This window comes from Oculina patagonica, chromosome 2 (assembly GCF_052425735.1).
Source record: "Oculina patagonica isolate OP01 chromosome 2, crgOcupat, whole genome shotgun sequence".
NCBI lineage: Eukaryota > Metazoa > Cnidaria > Anthozoa > Scleractinia > Oculinidae > Oculina > Oculina patagonica.
The window spans coordinates 25,373,431-25,393,745 of NC_135759.1; the positions used below are offsets into that span (position 1 = coordinate 25,373,431).

General features: G+C 40.7%; 1 protein-coding gene, 2 long non-coding RNA genes and 1 pseudogene across 5 annotated transcripts in view; 2 read left to right on the plus strand and 2 right to left on the minus strand.

The window, feature by feature from the left end:
• Positions 1-20,158, minus strand: part of LOC144643752 (carnitine O-palmitoyltransferase 1, liver isoform-like) — a 28,525-nt gene extending 8,367 nt beyond the window's left edge. The window contains exons 1-15 of one of the 2 annotated variants that reach the window (XM_078503090.1): positions 19,981-20,158; positions 19,159-19,443; positions 15,635-15,778; positions 15,036-15,066; positions 14,448-14,549; positions 14,260-14,334; positions 13,688-13,750; positions 12,820-12,897; positions 12,547-12,651; positions 12,238-12,322; positions 5,908-6,022; positions 5,334-5,414; positions 5,160-5,235; positions 4,610-4,657; positions 3,888-3,995 (exon numbers count right to left, since the gene is read on the minus strand). In XM_078503090.1, coding sequence (XP_078359216.1) covers positions 3,888-3,995; positions 4,610-4,657; positions 5,160-5,235; positions 5,334-5,414; positions 5,908-6,022; positions 12,238-12,322; positions 12,547-12,651; positions 12,820-12,897; positions 13,688-13,750; positions 14,260-14,334; positions 14,448-14,549; positions 15,036-15,066; positions 15,635-15,778; positions 19,159-19,436 — 1,389 coding nt within the window. In that variant the 5' untranslated portion in view covers positions 19,437-19,443; positions 19,981-20,158. Of the gene's footprint in view, positions 1-3,887; positions 3,996-4,609; positions 4,658-5,159; positions 5,236-5,333; positions 5,415-5,907; positions 6,023-12,237; positions 12,323-12,546; positions 12,652-12,819; positions 12,898-13,687; positions 13,751-14,259; positions 14,335-14,447; positions 14,550-15,035; positions 15,067-15,634; positions 15,779-19,158; positions 19,586-19,980 lie in introns of those variants that run through there. The other variant, XM_078503089.1, reaches the window with a different exon arrangement.
• On the plus strand, positions 6,030-6,552 carry LOC144643753 (uncharacterized). Its single transcript, XR_013568962.1, has 2 exons — positions 6,030-6,357; positions 6,488-6,552. It is a non-coding gene; the product is annotated as an uncharacterized LOC144643753 (long non-coding RNA).
• Positions 7,266-7,605, plus strand: LOC144643754 (uncharacterized). The gene is made up of 2 exons (XR_013568963.1): positions 7,266-7,410; positions 7,541-7,605. It is a non-coding gene; the product is annotated as an uncharacterized LOC144643754 (long non-coding RNA).
• LOC144643751 (uncharacterized) lies at positions 8,163-12,207 on the minus strand (annotated as a pseudogene). Its single transcript, XR_013568961.1, has 3 exons — positions 11,251-12,207; positions 10,550-11,214; positions 8,163-10,098 (listed from the first exon to the last, which is right to left on the minus strand). The product of XR_013568961.1 is annotated as an uncharacterized LOC144643751 (transcript).
• Positions 20,159-20,315: the final 157 nt, after the last annotated feature.

Consider the following 20,315-nt stretch of genomic DNA (forward strand, 5'->3'; position numbering starts at 1 on the left):
ATTAAAGGCATTGCAGAAAGAAGCAGGTAGAATTGTTGCTAGGACGATTTGTGGTAGTCCTGCAATGGACATTCTCCAGAAGCGGGCGCTAGCAGAAAGATGCCAAAAACTTGTTTTTCAGCTTGAAAAGAAGTGCATTGAAGGTCATTGCCCTCAATATTATAAGGACTATTTTACATTTAATAACAAGATTCACAAAATTTCTCAAACTGATTTTCATTTCCCTTGGAGGTTAAAAAAAACAAGATTCCACTGTAAAGTTACCTAATGCCAAGGTAATTTAAGGAGGCTCGATGTAGTTTTTTTAGCCGAAGGGTGGTTTTAAAAATGGACCTGTAACCAGGTGGTTGATTCATTAAGAAATAAAAACGTTACTCTGGTTAAAAATTTTGTAGTAAAATGTTCGTAAAATATCCACAATGTCCCAACGTTTCGGCTTAAACTAAAGCCTTCATCAGGGGAAAGTGATAAGTGAATACAAAAAGCACGTTCTTATATAATATGCAAATCGAGAGCTAATGTTTGTCCCTAAAGGCTAAATTTAGAAATTCGTGCGGTAAATGCATGCCGTCATCGCGGTTTAGCGGATTATTGCAAGTGTCAATTTCCCAAGCCTCCAGAATACGTCTTTTGCGCCAATTTGTGCTTGTACGTAAGATCTTTGACGATTCCCACGAGATGGTGTGGCCAGAATGAAAACAATGTTCCGCTAAAGCTGACTTGTGTGAGTGTTTGTTTTCAACTGCTTTTTGATGCTCTTTGAGTCGGGTGGAAAATTTTCGTTTCGTTTCTCCGATGTAGCTTTTGTCACAAACTTGGCAGGGAATTGAATAAATTGCGCCACGAGTCTGATCTTTTGGCAATGGATCTTTCGGTTTTGGAAACAAATTGCCGATGGTTTGGTGTGGTTTTAAAGCGACTTTGATATTATAATTGCTTAAAATTCGCTTGATTGGTTCCGTAGTACCCTTGATGTACGGCAGAACGCAGAAACCTTTTTTGTCATCCGGTGCAGTTGCAGGCGTTTGTTGAGAAGGTCGTTTCGGTTTGCTTACATCAATCACAAAGCGCTTAGGGTAGCCATTCGCCCTGAGTGCCGCGGTCACATGTTGCATTTCCTTTGACTGTTGATCAACAGAAGATGGAATAGTTTTTGCACGATCAGTCAAAGACTTGACCACAGCCCTTTTGTGAGCAGCCGGATGGTGGGAGTCAAACGAGAGATATCTTTCTGTGTGTGTCGGTTTGCGATAGACTTTAGTGGAGAGTTGGCCATCGTCTTGTCGACAGATAGTGACGTCAAGAAAGGATATTTTCCGTTCTGTTTCTCTTTCAACCGTAAATTGGATAGATGGCTCGATACTTTGGCTTGATCAAATACGACCAAATGGCTTCGATAAATTGGATAGATGGCTCGGAACATTGTTTTCATTCTGGCCACACCATCTCGTGGGAATCGTCAAAGATCTTACGTACAAGCACAAATTGGCGCAAAAGACGTATTCTGGAGGCTTGGGAAATTAACACTTGCAATAATCCGCTAAACCGCGATGACGGCATGCATTTACCGCACGAATTTCTAAATTTAGCCTTTAGGGACAAACATTAGCTCTCGATTTGCATATTATATAAGAACGTGCTTTTTGTATTCACTTATCACTTTCCCCTGATGAAGGCTTTAGTTTAAGCCGAAACGTTGGGACATTGTGGATATTTTACGAACATTTTACTACAAAATTTTTAACCAGAGTAACGTTTTTATTTCTTAATGAAGGGTGGTTGTTTTGAAAATTAAAATTATCTAGGAAGCCAATGTTCGACTTTTGCCAAAATACACCATAATGATCAAATACGACCAAATTTTAATTTTTTACCCGTCACATTGTCACAAAGGTTACCATAGCAACGATTGACATTTTCTTTTGTTCTCAAACAAGCTTGATTTTCTCGAAATCTAGATTGACTCTTGGCATTCATTTTTTGATATGTTTAAGTATAGTAGATTTACTACCTGTACACAAAATTTTAGGAAAATCGGTAAGAGCGTTTTAGAGTAAATCAAGAATGAAGTTTTTGGTATTTTCTTATAATTTCTTACAATCGGCAGTCGATGTATTTTAACAAATTAAAGCAAAAAGTCTTTCGCTTTTAGTTAATGGTCTTTGATGGTGTAAGTATTTATATTTAGGTGAGAGTAACTGTGCTCAAATAATACGAAACAATTTTAAAGCGCCTATTTTATATTAAAACGGTGTTTTTCTGAGAATTTCATTCTTGATTTACTTGAAAACGCTCTTACAGATTTTTCTAAAATTTTGTCAACAGTTAGTCAATGAACTAAACTTAAACACATCAAAAAATAAACACCAAGAGTCAATCTAGATTTCGAGAAAACCAAGCTTGTTTGAGAACAAAAGAAAACGTCAATCATTGCTATGGTAACCGTTGTGACTAAGTGACGGGTAAAAAAAATTTGGGCATATTTGATCATTATGGTGTATTTTGGCAAAAATTGAACATTGGCTTTCTAGGTAATTTTAATTTTCAAAACAACCACCCTTTGGCTAAAAAAAACTACCGTAAAAACCCGCAGATAAGCCGCACCTTTTTTCCAAAAATTTTCGCTCGAAATCGGGGGTGCGGCTTATCTGCGGGAACATTCGGAAAAGGTGCCGTACATTTTCGTGAACTGACACTAATTTATGGAAAATTATGTAAATTAATATAACATAAAACTTCAAGAGAGTACCGGTCATTACTTTTGCAAGTTTGACAGCTCCTATACTGTTTCCAGAGTCGACAATGGCCTATAACTTTAACAGTAATATTGATACTTTACGAGCGAGAAAATACCTCGAGTATTCACGAGTAAGACGGCCTATTGTTTCTTTCTCATTTTACACTTTGATGGAAAATTTGTCGAACTGATTCTTCTCTTCATGCAACGAGTTTATCTCCAATAGATGGCTCCCAAATCTCTTTATTTTGTCGATATGATAGCCACGAAACCCGAACGCCTCCATCGCCATCTTGTTTTGCTTTACGTTCTCGCCCTAGTCCCATATTTTGCGTCCGATCAAATGCCTGGTTACTAAGTTACGAACGTTCGGCAAACGCAAGTTCTTGTTGTTGTCACACAAAAATCTATGGAAAAACTGTGTTGAATGAAGAAATACCTGTCAACAAATGCCAGATAAAGATCACCCATAATATGTCAAAGTTGGTTTTCATTATATTAAAGAGCTCCAATTGTGGGTAAGACTGATTTATTTTCTGTTTCAATTTTCTCTGAGTTTACGTTCGATGGAGAAGACTTTCTAAAGACTCAACTTTGGATTTTTGACTCGACTTTGGATTTTCTTTGATTTACTTTCAAAAAACTTTTTTTCCAACATTTGAGTTGTTAAACTCAGGGTGCGGCTTATCTGTGGGTGCGGCTTATCCGCGGGTGTTTACGGTACATCGAGCCTCCTTAAAGAGGCTTTCAATACAAGTTGCTTAGTTCCTTGCCCCCGGGTGGGGGATAGGGCCGGACATTAATGCTCTCCATCTGTCCCTAGTATTTTTGGCCACAGCTGCTGCTGCGACCCACAATGTTAGTCCAAGCTCAGCACGTTCCTTTTCTACTGTTCTCCGCCATGTTTTGCTTGGCCCTCCTCTACTTCATTTCACGCTTGGTGCCCAGGTTAATGCCACATGTGGGTTTTGGTTTGGTGTCATACACAGAACATGACCTATCCACTTCCATCGCCTATGCATACTTGTGTACTGATCTTTTTCGATCCCCGCTCTTCTCTAAATTTCATCATTGGACACACGCATGGGCCAATGGACTGCCGACAAAAAAATGCATAGCCATTTAAAGTTATCCAGTCATCTCTACCTACCCTGCCATTCTTGAAGATATATGCAGAAAAGGACTTGTCAAACCAGCAACTGTGACCATTGCCATGAAGCAGATGCCGACAGAGAGCATCAAACTCCTCAGACTCTTCCTGTTATTTATAAACACATGCAACATTAAATAATTTATTAAAATTAATTGCTATTGAAGCAGAAGTTACACTGTAAGATGTATCAAATCAGCTGGATAAAACTGTACACACGAAACAATTAACTTATAGACATTCTTTTGCCTATCTCAATCAATAGCCACCACGTTATATTTAGCAGGTTAAATCTGACAGACTAGAATGTTACCAGTAAGTTTTGCTTAACTTTTCATTTAATAAAGGAGGACATGTTAAGTTTAGTTATTTTTTAGATATAAAAGAAAAAGAATCCATTCAAGTGCGAGCCAGTGAGCCATGCAAACTCTGAGAGCCAGGAATCCCTGTAGGTTAACAGTGGAGTGCTATTTAGGCTAACCGGTGTGTTATTTAGGCCAATGGCTTGCATGACTCACATGGCCGCATGACTCGCATATGGCTCACTGGTCATGCCAGCCATTCTGGTTAGCCTAAATAACACATTGGTTAACCTAAATAGCACTCCAGTTAGTCTACAGTTAGCTTACTAGGTAGTTTGCTGTTAGCCTTTATTATTGGGATTAGGGATTTCTGGTTCGTTCTCATTATTCTTACTAATTAAATAGTGCCCTCTTTCTTACCTCACCATAATCCATCTCCAAGTCCTCCACATTCAAGAACACTGCTGCCTGAAAGTTGGACAACCACAGAGAAATTTTAGTTGTAGAAGCTTGTCTTAGGCAAGCTTGCTGTTTATGGTTTCCTAGTAAAGAACTAGAAAGTTACAGCCAGACACTGAACAGTGACTAATGTCTAACTATAAGTACCAGTATTAGTTTTGAACAAAACACTGCCCCCCTGCCCCCCCTTGTCCCCCCAGTCCATGCACTACTCCAATTGACCACACAAATAGACTATCCTAGAATGAATCAAACCATAAACTAGCAAACTGGAGCAATATTCAGGATAACCTGAACACCCTTTGGCTGAAATAATAGTCCTGTAGTTAGCCTTTTATGGTAAGCTCTCATTAATGGTAATGGTTGCACAGCATCATATGTTGTGGTACAATTTTACCCTTGGTACAATCTTGTATTTTAATACCAAATTGTACCAAGAGTAATAATTGAACAAAAACCATATACATGTTGTACCGCACAGTTGTAGATGAGTACTATATGGTAAACTTACATCTTCAATGCAACTCAAAGACTGCCTGTTCACACCAGTGCTGAAATATGTACTCCTTGTCTCAGCCCACAAGTTTCTGAATTAGTGAGGGAAAAAATGTTGTAACAAAAAGCTTTATCAGCTAAATAACAATAAAAAGGACAAAAACAAAAGTATTACAAGTTATGTGCTAACCTCTCAGCACTTGTCAAGGCTGGCAGAAGTTCTTCCCCTGGGACTGGTTTTGAATCATCCTGGAGAATTTTCACAATTTGCCTAAAAATAAAAATTGAGCAGTCAATTTACAATAAAACAATTTTCGGTGCCACTTTCACCAGTGATGCTGTGCCTTAAGTTACCTAATTTAGCAAAAGGTAAACATCAAATTCATACAACTTATTATAAGAAATCAAGAAGAACAGCTTTGTTTCAACTTCATCTTTAACCTTCACATGAATGCAGGGCTGCAAATAATTTTTTTCACTTAAAAGGACATATGTCCTACTAAGACACCATCTTGGTAAGACAAAACAAAATGGTGGTCGGACAGATTTTTATTAATTGTTGCCGTAAAATGATTTACGATCACAAAATTGTCCAGACATTTTGTCTGACCACACTTGGGGTTTCATTGGACATGAGCAAATTTTGGTCGGTCAATGTCCGATGATTGACTGTTATTTGCAGTCCTGTGAATGTACCTATTATATTAAAACAAAAAAAGATCTTGAATTTATTTTTAGTCAAACAAGTCATATTATAAACAGACCTCTCTAGATCAGCTGGTTTCAACATATTACCACGGTGGACTGTTTCAAGTCTGAAGAATCTTCCTCGATGGTAAATCACAGTGTGTGTTGTTGCGCCGTGATGATGAAGGTGATCTAAGGCAAGGATATTATGCAATTAGTTAAAAACTCTGTTATGTAAAGAAAGGTAACAAGCACTTACTACCGTAAAATTCCAAAAATAAGACCCCAATACCCCCCTTCAAAATACACAATTCATGTAAGCTTAAAAAATAGACTTAAACTTAGTTACGAAGAAAGATAATAATTATAATTAATGATCCTCTTTTTGAGGGCTGGTTGAGTTGTTGCTAAAGCAATACACAAGTGACAATGACACACTGGTTGTGGGTAAAATAAGGGTGGCAGGGAAGCGTGACTTGGGTCTAGGGGCCCAGGAGGGGAGCCCTCCTGGGGGGAGGACAGATCAGGTGGTACCGGGGGTAGCCACCCTGGGTTAAATGTTCCGGACCTGCCTCCAGGGGTGAGGCCCATATCCCACAGTCCCGAGGGATTGTGGGAACCAGGAGGGGGAGCCCCCCTGGGGGGAGTACAGATCAGGTGGTACCGGGGGTAGCCACCCTGGAATGGATATTTCTCCGGACCTGTCTCCAGTGGGCTAGAGGCTTACTGTGGGGTAAAGTGCAGCCAAAGGGTGCACTTCCCTGCCACCGACCTTTAATCTCAACCGCCAATACGATTAAGGTAAATAAAATAGGACAAAAGTCTGAGTAACAACGTAAATCACTAGTTTTCATTAATACAGGAATGGTAGGCTTAAGCAACCACTGTATATCAAAGCAAACGCCAAGTATACCGTAAAGAACTGAATATGTGGGTAAAATGGCGAAACACAAGGGTTCCAATCATGGGAGGGAGGGTGGGAAAAAGGAACTTGTGAGGATCTGCACAAAGCAAACAATGATTGCAAGAGGCGTGTGTGTTCGAACTAGAGGTAAGGGGCATGCAGAGGGCACGTGAGAGAGCTGATTGGAACCATTGTAAGGCCTGCATTAACAGATATAAATCTACATTGGAACAGCTAAAATATTAAAGGATGCATTGTTAAACATAGGAGCTCGTTGTTGTCGCCCGTGCTTGGACTTTGGGATCGAGTGATACTAGAGAGATCGGAGCATGATGAGATTCCTAGGTATGCGAGACATTAGAGCTATGGGATTACATATCGGATAACATAGGAGTGTTTATCGTTTAACATACAAGTAGTTTATGAATAAAGTGTTACTAAACCAAATGTGCCTAGCTGTCTTGAGTGGTTTCTCTCAGGTCTCATTAACATCAGTTTATTGTTCCCATAAACTTGAACTTAATGATCCTCTTTTCGAGGGCTGGTTGAGTTGTTGCTAAAGCAATACACAAGTGACAATGACACACTGGTTGTGGGTAAAATAAGGGTGGCAGGGAAGCGTGACTTGGGTCTAGGGGCCCAGGAGGGGAGCCCTCCTGGGGGGAGGACAGATCAGGTGGTACCGGGGGTAGCCACCCTGGGTTAAATGTTCCGGACCTGCCTCCAGGGGTGAGGCCCATATCCCACAGTCCCGAGGGATTGTGGGAACCAGGAGGGGGAGCCCCCCTGGGGGGAGTACAGATCAGGTGGTACCGGGGGTAGCCACCCTGGAATGGATATTTCTCCGGACCTGTCTCCAGTGGGCTAGAGGCTTACTGTGGGGTAAAGTGCAGCCAAAGGGTGCACTTCCCTGCCACGAACTGTGGAGCCTGCCGAGCAAGGGGACACAGTTCCCCCACAGTAATAGGGAGTGGAGACCCAATGCTCAGGTGAGAGTTGAGCCTCCTGCTCCTTTCAAAAAAATTTTTTTTTTTTTTTTTTTTTTTTGGTCTTACATAGGACTGTTCGCGAAGCTATACTCATAATTGAAGGATTAGTGAGAGCTACAAGTGCTTACTAACAGTTTTGGTACAGCTAAAACAGAAGATTTTGAAGTCTTAATGTAGCGTTCGTAGCAGTCTGAACTCCACCTTCCCAGGACTTTAATTAGCCATGAGGGGATGCCTGCTGAGGCTGCGGAAGTAGCGGCTCCGATTCGGAAGCTGTGGGAATAGTAATTGTTGGATCGAAAGCCACAATGATGTAGAATTGGAGGTCCTGAACTGCGACCAAATACAGTTTGACTGTCTCATAGGTTACTTTTTTGGCTAAGTGGGAAGCAAAATAAATGAGGGTCAGTTCCGAAGCTGGCAAGAGGGGTTTGGAGGGGCCCACCAGTCCATGCATAGCTGAAGGTCACAAAATGCTTTTGGCCGGCTCGATAGGTTCGCCTTGTGGATGGGGCGAGGGAAGCCTGGAAGTATTGCTGTACTGAGGCTGTCAGATGAGCATCGCTGATGGAGGGATGCAGCAGGGAGTGGGAGAGGCTGTGGGAGCCAGGGTGTGGAACCGGACCATCTGAAAACGGGAAAGGGAGTCAGCAATAGCATTGTCCAACCCAGGGATGTGGGTAGCACTAAATGTGAAGTTGTGGGCCAAGGTCAGGAGAGTGATAGCGCGAACCAGGTCCATCACCCGGGGAGACTTGGAATGTTTGGAGTTTATAATGGCTACAACAGATTGATTGTCACACCACATGCGGATACGTTTCCCGGTCCAGGTAGGGGCCCATAACACACAAGCCAGGTAGATGGGGAAAAGCTCCTGCCATTCAATACTGATGCCCCGTTGTTTGCTTAAGGTGTGTTCGGGCCGCCAGCGGCCTTGGAACCAAAGCCCATTTAGGAAACCTCCATAACCTAAGGTCCCGGAAGCATCGGTGAAAAGTTGGAGTTCCGGGGGGAAGAGATGTCGGAGTCGAGAAAAATGCTTACCCCGTTCCAGTGTTCGAGGAATTCTATCCACATCTTAATGTCCTTACGAAAGCCGGCATTGAGTTTAATGTGCCAGTGGGGGAGCTTGAGGCCTTTGGTTAGATGAATGATACGCTGAAGGAAGGGGCGACCGGGAGCAATGACCCTGCATGCAAACTGGAGGGTGCCTATAAGGGATTGAAGATCCCGGAGGGTGGCTGATTTTTTCAGGGACCATTGGAGAAGGGCATGTTTGGTTCGGGTGAGTTTGTCCTGTGGAAGGCGGGCTTCCATGGTATGGGAGTCTAAAAGGACTCCCATAAATTCCAGGGAGGTGGAGGGAGAAAAGGTTTTCCCTGGGGCGATAGGAATGTCAAGCTCAGTGAACAGGTGAAGAACTTTGCAAAGGGCTGTTGCGCAGTGTGACCGGGGTGGGGGAAACGCAATGAAAAAATCATCCAGAATGTGGATGACCTGGGGAACATTAAGCTTATGTTGAATGATCCATTCAAGGGCAGAAGAGAACTGGTCAAAAAGGAAAGGGGCACTGCGCAAGCCAAAGGGGAGAACCATATCGAAAAAATAAAGGCCTTGCCATTTCATTCCCAGGAGTTCCCAGTCTGTAGGGTGGACAGGGATATTCCGAAAGGCTGCTTTGATGTCTAGTTTGGACATGAAGCAGTTCTGACCGAGATCCTGGAGAATGGTAATTGCATTATCTACTTTAATGTAATGGAGGGAATAATCCTCCGGTGGGATGTGGGCATTGACACTAGTGGGGCGGTGTTTCGGGTAGGAGAGGTGGAAGATTGTTCGCCAGTCAGAGGAGTGTTTCTTAGGGATAGCCCCAATGGGGTAAACTTGGAAGTTTGGAAAAGGGGGGGAAAGGAAAGGGCCTGCAGTGTGACCTAATGACACTTCTTTCAACATGTTTTTGTCAATGATTGAAGGGTTTTCTTTAGCGGAGGGTAAATTGGGAAATTCTTGTGGAGCCCGGGGACCCGAGGAACCAATTTTGAAGCCATGGGAAAAACCGGATAGAAGGTATTGGACAAATGACTGGTTGGGGTGATCATGGAGATAGGATGCCAGCTTGGGGATGTTAATAGGGGTCGGGGGAGAGAGCTGGGAGAGGTACTCAGGGGTGGCTCCAGGAGGAACTGCTAGAGCTTGAAGATGACTTAGGGCGGTCTTCCCTGTAGCGGGAGAGTTTTGAGTGTCCCTGGCCTGAGTGAGTGGCATAGCATCCAGGGTGGTTGCATCGATGCTTGAAAGGGCATGGGGTGCGGGCACAGGGTCGGCCATTGTTAAAGTTGAAGCACAGGTCAGACTGGGTGGGGGCATTCCTTGTCCTGGGGGTAGACAGAGGGCAAGAGTCAGCATGGTGATCGGAACTGCTGCAGGATTTGCAGCCCGATGTTTGAAGGCCCGTGAATGTATCCAGGTATAGCTGGACGTCACGTTCCCCCCAGTTGAGGGAGAGGTTGTGGGAGGCACGGCGCCGAAATTCGACGTCGTAGACGTACCAGGACATCCCGGGGAATTTCCTCACCGCGTCCCGAATTAGCTGCTGGTAAGCAATTAACGCGGTGGCGCGCGAGGGGTAAGAGGCGACCAGTACTGATGAAAAAATGGCAAAAGCATCGAGCCATTTATCAATGGTGGTGATTTTGGGGCGTTTGGATGCCGAGGGAAGGGGAATGGTGAGACCTTGTTCCCCGACCTTGAGGTTGAGCTGGGAGCTCAGGGCATCCTCTAGGAGAGACGATATGGGGAGGAGAGTAGCAAAGTCCACGTACTCACCGTTCGTGATGGCTGTCGTCGTGGTCTTCGTCAGGTGGCTTGCGATGGACGGTTGGCGAAAATCCGGAAGGAGGGCAGCGACGGTGACTGGATCGGATGGGTTGAATAATGCACCAGGTTGTGGGAGAGCAGGGAAGGCCGATTGAGGCGTGGGGAGGCTTTGTTGTTGTTGACGGCCATCTTGAAGTTGTTGGCGGCCATCTTGAAGTTGTTGGAGGCCATCTTGAAACGGCGTGAGACTGGGTTCCACAGCATGGCCTTCGCGGGGCGTCGCGCGTATCGTCGCGCGTGGAATTTGTAGATGACCGCCATCTTGTCGGGAAGCCAGTTTTTCGTCGATGATGGACGCGATTAACTGCGCCAGTTCGGCTTGTGGGGCCAGGGTGCTGTCTTGCACCGTACGAATTACAGGAACGTCTGAGCCGCTTTGCGGGTTGGGAACTTCTTGGTTCGCTTCGAGACGAGCTATGAGCTGTTGGCGTGTGCCCGTCTGAGTAAGATTGTATTGTGCCAGCAGGAGGCGAAGGGCCTCGGTGGCCATCAACCGAAAGTTAGTCTGTGCAGGCGTTTGTGCGGTTGCTGCGGGACCTTGGCGGGTCCTGGCTGATTTCCGAGTGGTGGGTCTTCCTCGGTTTGGCATGATGATAAAAATACGGAGAGTTGAGCTTAGGTTATTTTCCAATAAGAGCTTCGGCGCGAACTGACAAAAAGGAACTTGTGAGGATCTGCACGAAGCAAACAATGATTGCAAGAGGCGTGTGTGTTCGAACTAGAGGTAAGGGGCATGCAGAGGGCACGTGAGAGAGCTGATTGGAACCATTGTAAGGCCTGCATTAACAGATATAAATCTACATTGGAACAGCTAAAATATTAAAGGATGCATTGTTAAACATAGGAGCTCGTTGTTGTCGCCCGTGCTTGGACTTTGGGATCGAGTGATACTAGAGAGATCGGAGCATGATGAGATTCCTAGGTATGCGAGACATTAGAGCTATGGGATTACATATCGGATAACATAGGAGTGTTTATCGTTTAACATACAAGTAGTTTATGAATAAAGTGTTACTAAACCAAATGTGCCTAGCTGTCTTGAGTGGTTTCTCTCAGGTCTCATTAACATCAGTTTATTGTTCCCATAAACTTGAACTTATAGATTTAGCCAAGCCTAAAAACAGAGCTCCACATTGACTTTTTTGCTGGTTTTTAATAGTTTGTGAAAATACACTCATCGACAAAGTACTGTCCTTGATGTTATTAAAGGCAACTACTCAAGAAAGATCCATAGGACTCCCCTCCCCCAGAGTCTGTACTTTCAGGGGGTACGCTCACGCATAACCAATTTTTTTCAGTTTGATGGGTTTACCAATTTCGCTTAGGTATTGATGATCCGCTCACACATGCCTTTGGCGTGCGTGTGAGCTCGGCTATAAGCTTCTCCAATTACAAGACCCTCTATATATTGAAGAGGTTGTTTGTTTGTTTTTTTTCTTACCTTGTTAGATAATTTGCTCATAGAGATATTACCCCTCCTCAAAAAAAAGCCCACCTGAGCAAATACATGAGCCCAATGCTTGCTTTATGTTATGGTTTAAAATGATAGGTAAGGAGGGAAGCCTCAGAGATTGGTATAGAGTACAAAAAACACAACTTGTTTTTCCATCAGAACACATTATTATTAACGTCTTCACCTTGTTCTTTAAGAGGGATCCTGGTTGTATTGAATGTTTTCCTGAATTGTTCTGAACAAAGTGGAACAATACCCATGGCAAATTGCTGCAAAAGAACCAGCGGCGTTAATCCAAGTAGTATTAGCGAAAAAACCAGTGGTGATTACTCTGTATTATTATACAGCTAAAGCTTGTTTTGTACTTGAAACTAAAAAGGTGACAGTCTTAATTAAAACACTTGAAAAACTAATAACTGCCACCCTTTTATTAACATTAAATTAATTTTTATAATTATAGTCCAATTAATAATAATGGTCAAGTAACACTTACTGGTTCAAGCTTTTCTTTGAAGATTTGTTTCCTGTACAGGAACATGGAATGGATCATGTTGGCTGCTCTTGCACTTTGGATTCGTGAAGGGACCTTGTAAGAATCCTAATACAAACAATGATCAAAGAAACACTGATTACTTACACTTTGCTTAAACATGTCAGCTACCTCTTGTACCATGTCAAGAAGCATTAACCACCAGACAGACAAATTCTTGATCTTGTGTATATAGCCATATCAAATTTATGTTACACTAACAAAATTTGTACTTACCACTCCGTAGTAGTTACTGTTGATAATGAGAGGCTCCCTGGATCGCAGGTACACAAACTGCTGCCACCAGTCACTGATCTGTTGAACAAGGGTGGTGCATATAATTATAAAGGGAGTGAGTGAGTGAGTGAGTGAGTGAGTGACAGACAACAGAATTAATAATAATGTGACTGAACAATAATACCATTATTAGAAAAACCTAAACTGTACATTTAAGGCCCATTTACACATGCAACCTGTTTGTAACCTGATCCAACTTCGGCGCGCCAAAAATGGCATTTAGCTGCGCGACAAAAATCCCCCGTGTAAATGGGCCTTCACATCATTCAAACTCAATAAGATCCAACACCTGCTGGAGCTCTCGTCGGAGTTGCAAGAAGAAAGGAAGTATTTGGAGGGCGTGAGAACTAGCATTGTGATTGTTTTATTCTTCCACTTCTGCTTGTGACTCCAACAATCTAGTTTGCACTGGATCATAAGCGACAGAGTCATCAGCAGAATTGGAAGAAAATGGAAATGTTTTGATATTTCTGACTCCGATTACACTGAGTAAATGACTCCTCTTAGAACTCTGACTTTTGATTTTCACGAGGTCATTTATAAGCCCTCTAATGACTCTTAATACAACCCGGACTCTGACTTCATTGCTTGTGAAACCAGCCTTTAGGACTAAAGGGTTTTATAACATACTAGAAATGTTAATCTAAGATGTATATTATGCTTCATTATTTATTATCATCATCATCATCATTATTGTTATTATTTACGGTACATATTTCTTTAATCAGAAACATCAATGGAAACTTTGCAAAGAGAAGTAAAAAGGTTATCAAAGATAATCAAGGATAATAATTATTTTATTACGTACATAGTTTGTGGACCACCAGGACTTCCAAACCAAGTAACGCTGTAGCTTTGTTCCAAGACCATTCTAGAAGAAATCATTTTACGTCATTATTGAAAGTTGCTTGTAAATCATAAGTGTGAAGGTGGACCCGCTCAACATAAATCAATGATTGTGTAGACATTCACCCAATGACAGCATCATCCAACCATGTGTGACTGGGGTAGAAGACTGAATAATGTTGTTTTTTTTTTTCCACTAGGTGTGTACATTTATCTTAGAAAACAAAAAAAAAATGACTGACTAATAGAGAGGGGTGCTTTATAATAAGCACACGTCTCTATTAGCAACCTCCATTCCTGTCAAAAGGTCTTTAAAAGAAATAAGCCCCCCCCCCAAAAAAAAAAAAAATCTTGAGAGAAAGGCTTAATAGAGCTTTTAGAGTATAAAATAACCTTATTACTGCGAACATTCCTGGTCAGCGACAGAGTAGGGATGGAGTGACAAAGGTGAATAGGTATGATCCATTAAATAAGTTCCTATCTGGCCAGTTAGTCCTCAGCTAGCATTACCAAAAGAATAAATCAGTCTCAAACCTTAAAATCCTTGGCCAGTTTTTCCATCTCCTTGAATCTTTCTTCACTAAGAACAGGTCTAACTGATTCCAAATACTGAAAAAGAATACATATGGCAATGCAATAAACATTGTGAACTATTTGCTTAAGTAAAAATCTGTTAACGTTAGGTATTTATTCAAATTAAAATGAGATTTTACATGACTTACTCTCTTTGTAGTGGCCTCAAGTTCAGGTACAGGCAGGCAAGGTAAAGACTTCTCATAGCTGTAAAGAGTTGGGTTCTTGCCACCAAGGAGTTTTACTAAGCCCTGCAATCACATAAGGAAACCAATACAACTTAGCCCAAGTCCTCTATGAACCCAATCAGTATACCTTTAAACCAGGTCTAACATACATTTTTGCTTCGAGTAATTTTCACAAAGTACATGCAATTCATTTTTGCTTTGGCTTTATGGTACTGGTTTTGCATTAATGAGCCTCAAGTTAGTAATTGGTTTAAAGAAAAGCTGTGCCACTTTCTTAACCAGTCCAGGGCCATAACCAAACCTTTGACATAGACGAGGCAAGATCTTTAAAGAGGGTTCTAAGGGCATGCCCTCCAGAAAATTTTGAGATCTAGAAGCTTTGAATCTCTTTCAGAGACATTTTTCATGAGGTATTTCTTGAGAAAAAAATCAATTTTGTTCAACTGGAGATTATTTTCCCAACAAAATATATTTTGTTTTTAATGTTGGTTAAAAATTTAGAAGAGGCAAGTGCCTCGCCTAGCTAGAAATTAAATAAAAAGAACATACCAGCCAGCATTTAGTTTTTAATGACAGCTTCCTACAAGAAAATTAAAGGATCTTGTTTAGTAAGATTTATTATTAATAGTCCTCTTAAAAAGAACTGCCTGAAATATTCAAAATATTATAATGTACAGTTAAGTTACATATTGTGCATTTCCAGAAAATATCCATACCCACCCCATGGTATTTAATTGGAAAATTCTGAGGGGGCGGGGGAGGGGGGTCTCAAAATCCAAATGTTTTAAGGGAAAGTATGGGGTTCAACTGGAATTCCCAGAGGGGGTAAGGGAATTTAAACCAAAAAACCCTTCTGTGGGAGGGGTATCATTAAATAGTATGGATATTTTCTGGAACAACACAATTTAATATTCTGGTGACATAATTGTTAGTCAGGGGCTGTCAACTAAAACATTCAAATTGCCCTTGAACACTTTTGATTGGGTAACTAGATACATACATGTACAAAATTAAAATGCATTTCAGACAAAAGTTGTTTGCCGCTTGACAGGAGCAACACAGGCCACCACTATAGTACACACCTTGCAAAAATGTTCAATGTACATACACCTTGTTTTCACAAGTTACAATAACTGCAAGTTTCTTACCCTCTTGGTTCGTACAGAAATGCTCGATAACGCAGCAACTGACGAAGAATGAACTGTTGAATGTGACCTATTAGCATCCACAGTATTGTTGCGCACACCAACACAGCGACTGCTATTACTGTCTTAGGGTCCAAACTGTGCCTCCTTGAAAAATAAAATATCGTTGACATAACTTACTTGTATAATTTATACAGTTATGTAACTGGCAAACTACTGAGTAAATAAATCTCTACTAATGTGAGGCCTGCTTGATAAGAGATAACTTGCCTGGTAATCACAAAGTTATACATGCTTCATCTTATTTTAATTCTTGTATGCTGCCTATCCAGGCATTTGGTTAGTTGGAATTAGCATGAATAATGGTGAGTGGAGAAAAAGTCAGAGGGCATTTTTCGCAAGCCATGTGAGACAGAAATCTCAAATTCCAATATATAAGCTAAGCTAACTGTAGGCTAGCCAAAAGTGTTATGTATGCCAACTGGAGTGCTATTTAGGCTAACCAATGTGTTATTTAGGCTAACCGGCATGGCTCGCATAACTCACTGCCTCACACATTGTCTAGACCCACTAAATGTACAATATGTGCCACACATAGATGTAGGGAAGCTACATAAACTGTAGTAACAACTCTAACTTGATCCCTGCATTTATCTAGGTTATGCATGTAGGATTACAAAAATATGCATGCCAAATCATAATATGTGTAAAAATTATATCATGTTTCATAAAATATCTGAGGAATTGCGCGAGCTATGATTGGTCAGTTCGACCTCATTATAGCTCCATAAAGCATGCGAATTACGTCACACGCCTATTTCATCGAGTTATAATGCATGCGGCTTACGTCACGGGTTTGAGTGCACATAATTTCTTTAACATTTTATAACAGAGATAAAAAACTATTCTTTGTGCATTGTTGAGTTCTATGAGCAGTTGGGAATTTTTAAGCTTGCCTCGTGCTTCTCTATGCAGTTCTCTCGTGTTCTTAAAAATTCCCACATGCTTATATAACTCAACATTGCATTTGAGTGCATTCGCAAAAACGTACTCCAACTTAAATTTTTACTAGGGCCTCTATTGATAACAGTTTTTATTGTAAAAGCTGATGGAGTAACCCTATTTAAATAAAGGCTTTCTTCTTCTTCTTCTAAATGTATTTTTATTACGAAATAAAATAATTAAACAGACATAAAAATAAAACTGCTGGAGCGATCTGTGGTCATAGCTTAAAAGATAAAAATGTTTAAAACAGATCTAAAAAAGATATAAAAGGATACTCTAAATTTTCGATTGCCTTCTGCGGTCTTCTTCAGAGAATGGTGGATTTTTGCCAAATGATGGATTTTTTGAATTCTGTGAACCTTGCAAAAATCCATCATTCTCTGAAGAAGACCGCAGAAGGTGATTGAAAATTTAGAGTATCCTTTAACATCTTTTTTAGATCTGTTTTAAACATTTTTATATTTTAAACATACATTTATGCTTCCTATAAAAAAAAACATGTATGTAGTATGACCTATGACAACATGAGTGGTTTTGGCAAAGTTAGAGAAATGTTGTTTGGATGTGGCACAAATAATAGTGTTTTGTTCCAAACTGTTTTAAATTTTAATTTTATTATGAATTATAAATTAAGGAGCTATAACCATTTGCTTTGAAAATATTGCCTACTATAAATAAAATTAATGTAATGTAGTTCTGCTGCAAACTTTTTTAAAATTCAACTACATTTGTACAACAACAGTATTTGCTTTGAAGATACAGCTGCCTATAATTACCAGACTATATGTACACATAATTTATGATGATGATTTCTAAAGCAGTCTCAAAGAAGAAATTCAAGACTCATTTAAATTATTAATAAGTCAAACAAAGGCTGAAAAGGTGTTGAATTCATTCCAAATTCCAATTCCAAATTCTACACCCCTGAATAACAATAAAATTCAACTTTCTGAGTAAGGTTTTAAATTACATGCAATATTTAACAGCATGTTTTTTAAAACAAAATCCCAATGAGCAGGCTACTCCTGAGAGTGGGAGCTTAGGTAGCATGGACAGCATGTATGTGATCGTCAAAAAGGGTCGGAAAGAATGCAACTATTAATCGCAGATAACTGTTATTTGGTGTTTTTCAGACCATTTCTTGTATTGTTGATTTTGGTCCCAAGTACAAAAAAAGTGATCACAAGCTGGTGATTTTAATTTGATTATCACAATCATGTGAACACAAGAACTTATACACTACCCAGAGGAAAATGTCTGTGAATAAAATTATTGCATTTTTTTACCATGTGAAAATGTTTGTGTATAATGAGGGACAGCTTTTTATTGCAAAAAAATAAAAATAAAAATAATAAGAGACAGAGACAAAGAAAATAAGGATTGTCCCTTTTTTACACAGTGAACTTATTGTCATCATGAAAATATATGAAGAAGTTGAAAATTCTGATTGAATGATTTTTAACACAGCCTTCAATGTGCCATGTAGTGTCATCACACGGTGAAACCACACAACATTCATAATTACCGGTATTCCAGAAATCATGCCACAGGTGGCAGCTTAGAATTCCAAAGGCAAGGGGGTTCTAACGGTTGGAATTCTAAAAGCATGGGACATGTTAAGGACTAGAAATCTGAAGGCATAAAGGGTGGAGGGGGGGAGGGTGAAGTTCAGATCTGAATATTAAGAGGGATATGAATTAACCACAAAGGAAGGAAAGAACTAGGTGCAAAAGATATACAGAAAGCAGAAAGTTCAGACCCCTCTCACACCCCCAAATCCTCCCACCCCCCTCCCTCTCTCATCATGTAGGTCCCACGACATGTAATTAAATAATATTGTAGTGGAACATGCTTTTGTGTGATGTGGCTGGTGTAAACCAGGTTTTATACATGTAGCAGAGGATATGTTTAGTTTGCTACTCTGGACTGGCTAAAAATACAATGTTCCAGAGGAACTGCCTCTAGTCTGGCTATTTTCAATACTGGCCAGCTAATAATTAACAAGTGTGAAATACATCTGTTTACATATTAAAATCTTGTCCATTTTTTTCACAAAATATACCAGCTTCAAATTCCGGGGTCAAAAGAGTGAAAGTTGTTCCTGTGTGAGAGCCTGGTCATCATCAACTCAAGACTAAATTCTTTTACGTGATTGTCACCTGCCCGTTTGACATTGTACTTTATAATTGATATTGTAAGCAGAAAATAAATGGATGTTGTGCACTCGAAAAAAAAAGGCTTAAAAGCATCGATCAGAAGAAAAAAGATTGATTTCAAAATTATATTTGAGTCAGATTATAAGCTTAATGAGCTTAGCTATTTTAAAAATTTAATAGCGAAAGTATCATTTAGCGAAAAGAACATCGAGAAAAATAATACATGTAACATTGTCCTTAATATCATCACCTTTAAGTAAGCTTAAGGCTAATTGCGTAGTTCTCTAACGGCATACAGTGAAATATAAAGTTTTGGAAAACTACAATAAAGCGGGCAAAGTCCATTCTAACTGTGTTATGACTCACCAGGGCATTCCACGTTCTAACTTTCCTAAAACGTCCAGTGTTGTCTCGTGCTCCGTATATCTAGCAGCGCTCAGTGCAGCGACAAGAAGGATCCAAGTAGCTGGAGTTGCAGGGAACGATCGTTTCAAGATCGCTTTTTTCGCGCCCTTTACTCGACGCTTCGCAGACTTCACCATGGCACGGCCGACAAACTTCAGTGCGTTTCTGTCGACGTTCACGACAATTCCCTCCTCTGTCACTTGGAATTGAAACGCTACGCCAAGTCTCGCTTCAGCCATGTTGAATCTTTGAAAGCACCAAAAGATTATTTGTGTTATTAGCCTTATAACGGAGATAAGCTAGCGCTTGAACAAAAGCTATCGTGTTTTCCCCCGCAAATAACACGCACACCTCCTCGGACGAGCGAATAAATAAACACTGGAGTACTTACAAGGGGTTCAAAGTCCACTTGGCCTCGTTCCCGCGAAAATGTCAAGAATGCTTTGTTTTGCTATTGTACTTTTGTCTGGGTATTTTATGCGAATCTGTGATATTGCACCAGAAACTAAACGTATTTCCCCATGTATATCTATTCTACAAACACATTTAGAGCAAAAATATGTAAAAGGAAACGAACAAGCCGATATAAACAAACATCAATTTGATTCATTTACATTTGAGCTCCCTGTGATTTTTTTGGCAAGACACGCGAACTTGCGTGTGCCAAGAAGTACAACTACTCAGGCTGTCTTCTGGCAAGCTTGCGTGAGAGGATAGCAGGGACTAATATTCGTGTTGTCACGAATACACGATGCCCGTCAAAATCTTTACACCCACCCTTACCTCACTTGGGCAGGGAAGTAGTCTCTCTTCTTCCCGGTCTTTTTCTTCTTGAATTGGCTCCTGAATATATTAGTTTCTTAAATATAAACTACTGATGAACGCGGTTTATACTGATCAGGACGAATGAAGGATCTATGTGTTTTGGATAGCATTTCCTCTCTTGTCTCTGCTTTATCAAAACAAATCAGTTTCATGTTCCTCTTTTTTGGTATGTTCTTCCGTGTTTTGGCCTTTTCTTCCGCATTTTTTTTAACTTTTTGGCAAACGTTGTCCCGTGTAGATGTATTTGTCTTTTCGGTAAACCTTCTTCCGTGTTGTACCTTTTTGGCAAATCT